Raw genomic sequence first — 12,512 nt, forward strand, 5'->3', positions numbered from 1 at the left:
TTTTATTTATTTTATCAACTTTTCTTCTGACGATGCTCTCTGTGTTGAGCCCTCGGTGGATCTGCGTTCGACTACTCCGCCTAGGCTGCACTGTCGAGCGCAGATCCACTGAGCGCAGCGCAAGCTAGCAAGACAGAAGCTAACCTGACAGTATGTCGGATGTGCCACGCAATGCTCAATTGGTGGGAACTAGTGCATTAGCGCAGTTAGCTTGTTAACGTGTTGACGCCGTCCAGCCCCACGCACGGGGCGATCCGCGGTAACTTCTTAACGGAGATTAGCCACGTTATGGCATTAATGTCATTTCAACGAGATTAACGCTGACAGCACTAGTGGGAACACAACGAATATGACTGTACATTTACGCGGACATCATCCTAGTGCAAAGACAAGTGGAAGCAGACAAAAACAACAAGCACGCATGCTACAAACTTTACCTGAGTCATTTAGACAGCCGTTAGCACATGATTCTCCTTATGGGGACCTGATATGTTTAATATGCTGCTGAGAATATAGCCCAGAAGAAGCGTATAGTATAGCTTTTATTTTGGAAAGAGCCATTTGTAATAAACTCTCTTTTCCAAAAATGAGTGATTTCTTGATCAGAAAGATTTATTTTTTTATTACTTTGTTTCAGCAACATTAAATTTAAAAACTGTACTTTTGAGTTAAAATATATATTTATAATTTTAATAAATGACAAATAAAAAAACATGAACATTTGTTTGTATCGAAAAAATATCGAACCGTGACACCAAAGTATCGAACTGAACCGAACCGTGAATTTTGTGTATCGTTGCACCCCTAATATATATATATATATATATATATATATATATATATATATATATATATATATGTGTGTGTGTGGAGAGAGAGGGAGAGAGAGAGAGAGAGAGAGAGATGCATAAGCCAAAATAGCAATTCTGATTTATGCTGCTGTTTGTTGACCCAATTGTTTTTTTCCAACCAAGCATGTGTTTCAGTTTTGCTTGCTCTGGGGACCGAAGCTTATTATCAAGCAGGTGGAAACCCATAAGCTGAGCTCACGTCAACCTTAAGTCTAAGAAACCAGGTTGTGTATATCTTTGTATTCCTGCCAAAGCAACAGCATGATTCATCATTACCTAGCCTGCAGAGTTATACCATGTGCTGTCAAGCGACAAGTGTGGAACTTTGGCTGCGATCCAGTACATCATTGTGGATCCCATTAAACTGTCCTCTGAACATCGCAGTACAGCACTGGCAGTGGGACAGCTGTGTACACACATCTGACATGTGACCTACCTTTCTGGACAAATAAAACATCTGAATAATGGATTTAACCTGTGAGCTTCCAGTGTACCAGTGAGACAAAAAATTTTGACACATCACAAAGAGCAAAATATCAACAGGGCCAGACACTGACAAATGCCCAGATAAATCAAAAGGGAAAGGGGGACTTAATTGACTATGCAGTGTAGGCATGTTAAAAGCCCATTTAAATGGTCTGATTTTAAATAACATGTAATACAAACAACCTCTGTATGATGTATGGCAAGTAACATCTGCTGCAGACTGTGTCAAATATATGTGTAAATGATAAATACACCTCTTGTTCAAAGCTGCATGCTTACAGCTCATTTTCTGTTTTCACAGTGTTTAAAAATTATTATTATTTTGTTTTGATATAAGTAAATGAATTAATTTAAATACATTACATTTTTGTCACCTGTCCATATAAGGATAGTCATGACCCCCAAAACTGAATCACTGAATCAAAAGACATGTCATTTGCCCTATATTTTGAAGGATACCGTTTATAAACAATCATGAACTACACTTTCACACACTTACAATAAAATAAAAATTTAAAAAAACCCATAGAGATCACAATTAATTGAAGATGATTTTTTCCATGAATAGAGTGGCAGAAAAATTGAAGTGAAATGAAGTCTATGTTGTGGTTACAGGACTAAGATGGACAGATTCTACACTTATAATGCCTTGCCTACCTTAGTCACTACAAACCAGTTAGAAACAGATTTCGCAAAAACGTACACATACACCAGAAAGCTCCTCCACCAATACATAATTGTTAGATTTTAATGAGTTAAGTCTAAATATGTTGAGCATTTTTGCTATTTTCTAGTTTGTTTGCAATTTATTTTCCAGCTGTTTCCATGTAAAAGTACAGCTGGGTTTTGTTTTTTCATCCAAAAAATCTCTCTCAAAAAGATTGACAGTTGCTTTACAGCCACTTTCTGCTAAAGTCCAAGTAAATCTCTATTTAGATGTGTGTGTGCTAGCTTTTGCTTACCTGAGTTTTCGTCAACCCTTTCCTCCACAGTGTGGTCTTTCTGATGGACCCACTCGCTGTTGCACTTGAAGTAAATCTGTGTGGCAGGCGTTGCTTTGCAGTAGAGATTGACGGGCTTATTCTTGACAATGTAGCCTTCCTCAGGTTCAAACAGAAAGTGAGGTAAGGGTTCCGGTGGGTCAGAAGGGAAGGTTTCTGGGAGCTCACTCAGACTCAGGAAATCTTCGTCATCTCTCACTGCAAAGAGAAGGAAAATGTAAGTGTTCAAATGTTTTTCCCCTGTTCATTAGTCTGTTTTAAGAGAGAAGCCGGAACTGTGAGTCTTGTATTCAATCGCTTTGATTTCATCAGTAATATCTGTTTTATCCAAACTACTATGCTTTTCCCCCTCATCATTATACAGTACACCTGCTTATGGAGTCCAGTTATAGCACTCTGTTAGCCATTAGAGCCATAAGAAAAAGAAGATCTTGGCTTTGTATGTGTCTTAACTTTATAAGTTAATAAAATTAAGACTGTACAATGAAGGAAAACTGATTGAAAGAGGGCAAAAAGAGGAAAGCTCCTGAACAAGCATACAACAAAAACTTAGGAGCTAGTCACTGGAGCTATCCTTTATAAGATTACTCACAGCAGTAAGCCAAGCAGACAAAGTACACTGATTTAGCCTGAATTTAGCAACGAATTGGTTGCCAGTTGACAAGACTAATCAGGGGCTTTTGTTCATTTTCAGTGGGAGCACATACAAGTTCTGGATTTGGAGAAATACCCATGAAGATTTGCAGTGTGAGTTGCTGTCAGAAAAAAACCCTGCAGTATTTGTCCATCTTAAATCACAAACTAATCAAAATACACATTTACTTGCCTGTAACTTACAGCACTACCTCTCTCATGCAGAGTCAAACCTGTACAGGTAGGGTCAACACCAGGGTTTAAAATGCAGCGGAATAATCTGGAGCTGCATACTGGCATCTCCAATTTACAGAAACCAAATCATATTCAGGTGAAGATTATATAATATAAAGTCAGTTTATGTCTGTGAAGGTTCTCAGTCATCCAGGTCATCGTAGTCAAAGGAGCTTGCAAAGAAAAGCGTCTGGACTTCTTTAAGTTACTTGAAGACGTTTCACCTCTCATCCGAGAGGCTTCTTCAGTTCTAAGGTCAAATGGTGGAGAGTCCCAGATATAAACCTGGTGGGAGTGTCCCCCACAGAGGGACAAAAGGACCCCCTGATGATCCTCTAATCGCCTGAGCCAAGGTGTGGAACTGGGTGTGGGTCCCAATCAGCCAGAGTTTCGGGTGAGTTCATTGTGAAACCTGGCCCCACCTTATCATGCGAATTCCTGAGGTCAGATGGCCCAGGGTGTGAGTGGGCGTTAAGGCGTCTGGGAAGGGATCTCAAAACTGGATTATAGATGGCAGAGAGTTGGTGTCGTAAACCACCGCCTCTGTTCAAAGATGGTCGCTCACAGTGGACATAGATGGCTTCTTTCACTCCTCTTTCAAACCATCTGTCCTCTCTGTCCAAAATGTGAACATTGGCATCCTCGAAAGAGTGTCCTTTATCCTTAAGATGCAGATGGACCGCTGAATCTTGTCCTGTGGAGGTGGCTCTTCTGTGTTGTGCCATGCGCTTGTGAAGTGGCTGTTTGGTCTCTCCAATGTAGAGGTCTGGGCATTCCTCGCTGCACTGTACGGCATACACCACATTGTTAAGTCTGTGTTTTGGCGTTTTGTCTTTCGGGTGAACCAGTTTTTGTCTGAGTGTGTTGCTGGGTCTGAAGTACACCGGGATGTCATGCTTGGAGAAAACCCTCCTGAGTTTCTCTGATACACCGGCTACATAGGGGATGACAATGTTGTTGCGTCTGTCCTTCTTATCCTCCCTCGCTGGTGTCTGATCTTCTTTTCTGTGCCTCTTTGCTGACTTTAAGAATGCCCATTTAGGATAGCCGCACATTTTGAGTGCTTCCTTTACATGTGTGTGTTCCTTCTTTTTCCCTTCAGGCTTAGAGGGAACATGTTCTGCCCGGTGGTGTAGGGTCCTAATTACTCCAAGTTTGTGTTCCAGAGGGTGATGGGAGTCAAACAGGAGGTACTGGTCCGTGTGTGTGGGCTTCCGGTAAACTTCGATGTTGAGGTCGCCATTCTCTTCAATGTGCACCGCGCAGTCCAGGAAAGGGATGCCATACCCTGCATTTACGGACTTCCAAAAATCCACAAGGAAGCTGTCCCACTCAGACCCATAGTCAGTAGCATAAACTCAGCCACTTATAACATTGCAAAACACCTTGCTACCATCCTTGCTCCTCTCGTGGGGAACACCCCACACCACATCAAGAACTCCACCGACTTCACTGACAAGGTCCAGAAACTTACCCTGGATCCAGATGAAACCATGGTGTCCTTTGATGTAGTCTCTCTCTTCACGTGCATACCCACCACGGAGGCAGTGGAGACTGTCAGAAAACGACTACAAGAAGACAACTCCTTGGAGGACAGGACCAACTTCACACCCGATCAGATTTGCACACTGTTAGACCTCTGCCTCACCACTACATATTTCAAATACAACGAAGGCTATTACAGACAAAAACATGGCTGTGCCATGGGCTCCCCCGTGTCACCTATTGTAGCCAACCTTTACATGGAGGAAGTGGAAAGGAAGGCTCTTGGCTCTTTCAAAGGAAGAGTACCCAGCCACTGGTACAGATATGTAGACGACACCTGGGTCAAAATCAAGACACAAGAAGTGGAATCCTTCACTGCGCACATCAACGCTGTGGATAAAAACATCAAGTTCACCAGCGAAGACACAAAGGACGACTGTTTGCCTTTCCTGGACTGCGCGGTGCACATTGAAGAGAATGGCGACCTCAACATCGAAGTTTACCGGAAGCCCACACACACGGACCAGTACCTCCTGTTTGACTCCCATCACCCTCTGGAACACAAACTTGGAGTAATTAGGACCCTACACCACCGGGCAGAACATGTTCCCTCTAAGCCTGAAGGGAAAAAGAAGGAACACACACATGTAAAGGAAGCACTCAAAACGTGCGGCTATCCTAAATGGGCATTCTTAAAGTCAGCAAAGAGGCACAGAAAAGAAGATCAGACACCAGCGAGGGAGGATAAGAAGGACAGACGCAACAACATTGTCATCCCCTATGTAGCCGGTGTATCAGAGAAACTCAGGAGGGTTTTCTCCAAGCATGACATCCCGGTGTACTTCAGACCCAGCAACACACTCAGACAAAAACTGGTTCACCCGAAAGACAAAACGCCAAAACACAGACTTAACAATGTGGTGTATGCCATACAGTGCAGCTAGGAATGCCCAGACCTCTACATTGGAGAGACCAAACAGCCACTTCACAAGCGCATGGCACAACACAGAAGAGCCACCTCCACAGGACAAGATTCAGCGGTCCATCTGCATCTTAAGGATAAAGGACACTCTTTCGAGGATGCCAATGTTCACATTTTGGACAGAGAGGACAGATGGTTTGAAAGAGGAGTGAAAGAAGCCATCTATGTCCACTGTGAGCGACCATCTTTGAACAGAGGCGGTGGTTTACGACACCAACTCTCTGCCATCTATAATCCAGTTTTGAGATCCCTTCCCAGACGCCTTAACGCCCACTCACACCCTGGGCCATCTGACCTCAGGAATTCGCATGATAAGGTGGGGCCAGGTTTCACAATGAACTCACCCGAAACTCTGGCTGATTGGGACCCACACCCAGTTCCACACCTTGGCTCAGGCGATTAGAGGATCATCAGGGGGTCCTTTTGTCCCTCTGTGGGGGACACTCCCACCAGGTTTATATCTGGGACTCTCCACCATTTGACCTTAGAACTGAAGAAGCCTCTCGGATGAGAGGTGAAACGTCTTCAAGTAACTTAAAGAAGTCCAGACGCTTTTCTTTGCAAGCTCCTTTGACAAAGTCAGTTTATATTTTTTTGTGCGGAAGTCTGGTATTGCTACCAGTTAATGCCATGGAGTTGTTCACTTAAAGCAGATGGTCACACTTATGCCTCCTTTTTTCCCTTCTCATTGCTTTAATGTGTTCATGTTATAGATATCAATAAAGTTGTGATCATGGCACAGCATCTGGCCAGTTGTACACAACAGAAGTGAGCAATAAAAAACTTTTTTTTTTAAAGTGGCATTTAATTTCAGATGTACAGAAGAGGTTGTGTGCCTGATTCTGTCTGTCAGTCAAAGACACAGAGGCTTTATCGCCCAGAAATGGACAAAATGGTAATATGTTATGAATTCACACTAAAAAGTGAAAGAAACAGATGACAAGAGGCTTACAAAATTAAGTACTGATCGTTTGGCATCAGTACGGCAAATGTAAAGCTTATATATTATGGTAATAATTATAGCTAATTGCAGCTATTTAAAAAGGGGGAATGTATTACCACACTAGACAATGTGGTAAGGTTTAAGGTAATGGACCTTATTGGACTGGTGTAGCCTTTACTGTCACCATTACATTGGGTCAGTCATAAGTTTAAATTTAAGCTAATAATGCTCTTTAGTTTTACTTGCCATATCCCACCTTCAGCAGCCATATTTACCCCTGATTGAGAGTAAATGTAAACAAAATATGAATCAATGTACACAATAGTGAGCCAAAACCATAAATGTTCTAAACAAACAAACAAAAAACTAATTATCAATAACATAATTATAACCTCCATCCATTTTATTCAGATTTTAAATCTACAACTTTTCCTTTATATGTTTTTGTAAAACGTGAAGAAGAGCAAATAAAGAAATGGGCAGGGAAAATATATACACACAGGCAGGAAATGACTGAATAAACTGAATGGCTGACCCCGAGGCCATCGGGAACTTTATCCTCCTCTCAGTCCATCCTGCTCCCTCACCTCCAACATCTTTTCACTTCTCGCCCACCCATGACCTCAATCAAAGCGACACCTGGAATGTTTTGTCACCGGGTTGCCAAGGTTGCCAAAACACAGAGGATTACAAGAGCAGGTGGGATGGAGAAGAGCTAGGGTCTCATTCTCTCTCTCTCACAGACGCATACACACACAGAGGCAGACACAATACACTTATTTTCCGAAAGTTCGTACAAACACACACACTCGCTCTCGCACACAAACAAATGTTTCTAACATATAAGTTTCCTCCACTCCATCACCTTCCAGTTTCATTTGGACCTTGTGGACTGTCTAGACCTCTGTATGTATGTGTGCGCCTCTGTGTGTTACTGCCTCACCTGGAGATCTGTGACTCATCGGAAAATTTAAATACAGAACGCTACTGACACAACGTCATGGTTTTTCAGGCCAAATTTTTCAATTCTCCAATTGCACATAAACTGTGCTGTGAATACACACAAAAGCAGCATCCAAAAAAACGACACATAAATGTATGTGCTTATGCACATGCATACACAATCTTCCATTCCTCAACCATATCCATGTGTGCGCATGTGTAATTGTGGCCCTTATCTTGGAGAATAGAAATGTGCTGTGGGGCTAGAAGCTAAAAGCAGCTTAGGTAAAACATCAAGACACAAATAGGGGGAAAATGAGTAGGCAGCGTCCCCACTTTGATGTCACGAAGCTGACATTTTCTCTCTTAGTTCTGTAATTAGTTCTCTGAGAGTATGGAAATTGGTAGACATTTTCACTGTATAATTTCATTATCTGTGGGAAATTTTCTCCAACACTTGGTTATTTATCCAGTGTCATATTCAGCCATTTCTCTGTTAGTTTCTCACTTGCTGCACCGCCTTCTCTGTATAGCTATTTTTTGCTCCTTTTTTCCCCTCTATGAACCTGCTTTTGCGCCCCTACCGCTTTTCACTTCGCCCCAATAATCATTCTCACCCTCATCTGCCATTCAGAGAGCTGAAGGGGTTCATGGCTCTGGAGCGACAGCTATAAATTATTGATTGGCACAAGAAACATGATAGCTAGAAAAGAGTGTTGGTGGAATGGAGAAAATGGGAAGGATGGAGGGGGGAAAAATCTCTATGAATAAAAGCTTTGTTTCCCAAATGCTTACTGTTTCCTTCCACTTCTGCATCTTCCCTGTGCCCTCGTCTCCTCTCACAGCGCATCGCTTTTGCCTTTTCCATCCGTTTTCCTCTTCTAAGCCTTATCCGTCTTTCTTGTTTCACCACCTCCTTACACACCCACCTACCCCTCTCCCCCCGATCTCCTGACAGGGTGACTTACAGATCCTAACAGCCCAGCTCATAAACGTCTTGCCTGAATGCTGTCATCACTAATGGATGGCTGTAGCAGAACAATGTCCAGGTTCGATTTACAGTATGTTGTAAATAAGTGCCACTGGCTAAAACTGCATTTATTCCCTCCTTGAAGTCAGTAGGGAAGCCCACCTTAGAATACCTACAAACCAAACCAATAAATATCTGTAAATCTGCTAAAAACATATGTCATCAGAGGCGACTAATCATCTCTGAACGTCAGACAATATTATGACCACTGGAATCAGTATAGAGGTCAATAGGTTACTGACAGATTGAGCAAAAAAAAAAAAAAAGCAAACAATGCTGAAATAATTTAACATGGTATGCAGCAAACCCCTGTTGACAAGACAAATACTATAATATTTGTACAGTAAAAACAACAGGCTACTCACAGACTTTGCATGACTTAATGGTTTGCATCAGTAATACATTTTTGGGTTTGAATGGTTTCCATAAAAAAGTGCAATATGAGCAGTATTTGATAGTTTTTAAATGTTCCTGTTAGTTACAGGAGTAACAAACAAATATGTAAACAATTTGAAAAGCTGACGCTGGAGAGTGCAAAAAAAATGCATTCATTCCTCCAACCTAATGCCAAACAAAGCCAAACTTAGTGCCATATAAGGTCAAAATGCCTCATGAGTAGGAGCATGTATGTGTGTCTGGGTCTTGTTTTGTTGGCGCTGCAAGTAGCATGCGATGCCTATCAGTGCAGTAGCCGTGGAAATCATGAAATCATACTTCTTAATGTCTTATCGGTTAGTTTCAATCTGTAGCAGCTGCAAAAACATTCACTTTCTGAGAAACGGCTACGCTCTAACTCACACACACACACACACACACACACACACACACACACACACACACACACACACACACACACACACACACACACCGTAAATAGATATAAAATGGTAGCCACCCACTCCCCACCCCTTTACCCCTAATCCAACCACTATTGACAGCATACACACAACCACAGACAACCAAACAAACCTAAAACAATCCATATCTTTACAGCCAAATTACACAACTCACACATACAAAAACAAAGGAAAATGCACACACTCACACAAACGTAAAGGTGCAAAAGTGTTTTTATGCACCAGAGAAAAACAAGAAGCATATGGATTCCCATATTTCTCTGTTCTCTAGCTCTCGCTCTTCCTCTCTGGTTGTGTCTCTCACAAACACTCACATTGTTTTACGAACACAACAAATACAATTTTCCCATTACTTACACTCATTTTTTCCTGCACACACATATGGACAAAAACACATCCTTTACACTTTATCAGATTCAACTTAAAACGACCTATTTGAATCTTGAAAGGTGATTCAGGGAGTATAGGGAGGTGAAGAGAAAGATGAAAACTGAGAAGACTGAGAGATGATGGCCCAGCAGAGAGCTAATGTATCATTGCTGTGGAATTGGATATATGATGTCAACCATTCTCTCTCTTGCTCTCGCTCTCTCTCTCTTTCTCTCTCTCTCTCACACACACACACACACACGCAAAACAAAAAGACAAACAGCAGGTCCACAAACATACAACCAAACCCGCCCAAAGCATCTGTTCATGCAAGCTCGTGCGCACACACACGCACAGATAGACAGTACTCTAAATAACATAATAATATCAGGCATGTCTATAGAGCAGCAGTTGAGCATTTCTGATTTTCTGTTGTCTTCCTTGTCTTTCTCTCGTTCAGCTGCTTTCAGGATTTGCTGTCATTACAGACAGATTTTAATATTCTCTTTTGAATTTTTTTTTCTCCCACTGCGTATTCAGTACTGAAATTTCTTAAACGTTTACCCATCCCCTGTTAAATTATTCATGCTTTGAAATAGCTATATGTGTGGGTAAGGATCCATTTACCCACTTTTGCCTGAAGGTATACCTGTAAGCCAGGACAACTGAGCAGAACAACAGAGCAATTTCATTATTAATAAAACCATTATTAAAGATTTATATACTGTATATTGTTATTATAGTATGGTATGTTTCTCCAACTAATTTCATCTTTTGTTAAAAAGTGTCATTAAGACAGATTTTCATTCTAGCTTCCTTTAAAAACAAAACAAACAAAAAGCTTGTTGTTCAAAACCTGTTTTTACTCACAAACCGAAGCACTCCTCACACAGTCTGATGGGTAAACATTGAAAAAGCATTCATGGTATTCTAGGAATCAAACAGTTAAAATCTTGACATATTATCTTTCGAATTTCAAGTATTTCAGATTTTTTTTAAATCACATTTGTGAGTTATTTTCAGATTGTAAGTGGTTCTTGTGAGAGGCAGAATGACCAAATACCAGAAAAGCTATGGTGGTTCACAAATGTCCTGATAAAACAACACTACCTGTTTGCAAGTGTAACAGTGTGAGCTGTTCTTACAGAAAAATCTGTTCTAAAAAGGGGATCAAGTGACTAAGTTTGTTGAACTACTTGACATGAATGTCCCATTGCTTTTTAAACAATGCAGTAAGTGATCTCACATTTTTTTCTGCATCTGTTTGAAACTTAATTTTATCCTCAGTCTGAAGTCCCCAAGCAGAAAGATTATGTAAATTATGAGTAGACACATCAGCATTCTATTAACTTTGCTCAATTAAACATAACTATATTTTAATTATAAACTTTAGGCGAAGTATATACCAGTGTAAATCCGTGAAAACACACAGGATTATATAATTATCAGTATGAGGACTCTTGATTGCTGGTTGCAGTTTTACATGGAATCTCAAACAAGAAAAAAAAACCTACTGTGTTATTTTGTGTGGCAAAAAGTGCAGCGAGACTGGTTGATGAATCATGTCTACCTGATGGATATAATATACTATGCACAAGACACTTTTTGTTATAGCCAAGAGCCATACCAGGTGATGCATAGAGGCAGGGAATAGGTGAATGTTAGACTGTTTAGGAATGGAGCAGACAGTGACAGCTGGCTGGCGTCCTCCAGCTTTTAGTGTATGACATGTAAGGCCCCAGCTAAGCCTGGAACTAGATTTACAGTTCTGCCTGAAGAGGGCCGACTCAAGTCAGGCTACAACTTGTCTGAAGGATTAAAAAAGGAATAAATCTAACGTATCCTGCAGCCTTTTGGTTGAAACCTATAGCATATACTGTAATAGAGCCTACGCGGTGTGAAGAATTCATTCAAGTTAGCAATGGAAAACAAAAAAAAATGTAAAAACATGAAGGAGCTAAATGTTTTTTGTCAATAACTTATGCAATATACTTTTTTAACTTTCTGATGTTTTCCTTTGTTAGAAGTGTCACTCTGTGTTAAAGCACATGCACACCTTCACACAGTCTACAAAATTCACAGCTTAAATATCTATTTTACAGCTCCAGATGCAAACTCACATACTTGACTCCAAATCTCCACAGACACAGATCATGTTCATTTTATTTAGTTCCATATTATTAGCAATCAGTTCGGAGAATAGTAAGCACATATTGCAGCATGTGCATTTTAAAAATCAAAGCACATGCTGCAATATGTGCTAATATTATGCAGTCATACATGTGCATGCATTTGTGTTTGCATCTGTATTTATGTGGATGAAGTGAGTGTTAAGATTAATGTTTTTATACTGTACTTGCACATTTAAAGAAGTATGAATAAAAGCAGATGCTAAATGCTCTAAATTGTTCAGTTAGCATTTATTTAATACAGTTTATTTCAGTCATCTGCGGCACTAGGACAATAACTATAGGGTTGGTTAGCTATCATTTGACTTACATATGCCAACAACCACTGAAGGAATTTGACCATGAAAGTCACATTCACACAGGGTGTACCCTGCCAACTTTTCAGACCTGACTTTTTTAACCAGTTTTTAGAACAAATTCCAATTTAGCATACAAATTACTTGCCAGGATACTTCGCCAAATATTTAAAAAAATTCAATAAGATCAGTTTCTTCAACACTTTAATAAAAT

General features: G+C 40.6%; 1 protein-coding gene across 4 annotated transcripts in view; it reads right to left on the bottom strand.

Annotated features, from left to right (window-relative positions):
- Positions 1-12,512, bottom strand: part of unc5ca (unc-5 netrin receptor Ca) — a 186,327-nt gene that overhangs the window by 89,385 nt on the left and 84,430 nt on the right. For all 4 annotated transcript variants that reach the window (XM_085179177.1, XM_085179178.1, XM_085179181.1 and 1 more), the window contains exon 2: positions 2,300-2,536. In XM_085179177.1, coding sequence (XP_085035303.1) covers positions 2,300-2,536 — 237 coding nt within the window. The remainder of the gene's footprint in view (positions 1-2,299; positions 2,537-12,512) is intronic.

This window comes from Neolamprologus multifasciatus, chromosome 12 (assembly GCF_963576455.1).
Source record: "Neolamprologus multifasciatus chromosome 12, fNeoMul1.2, whole genome shotgun sequence".
NCBI classification, from domain to species: Eukaryota; Metazoa; Chordata; class Actinopteri; order Cichliformes; family Cichlidae; genus Neolamprologus; species Neolamprologus multifasciatus.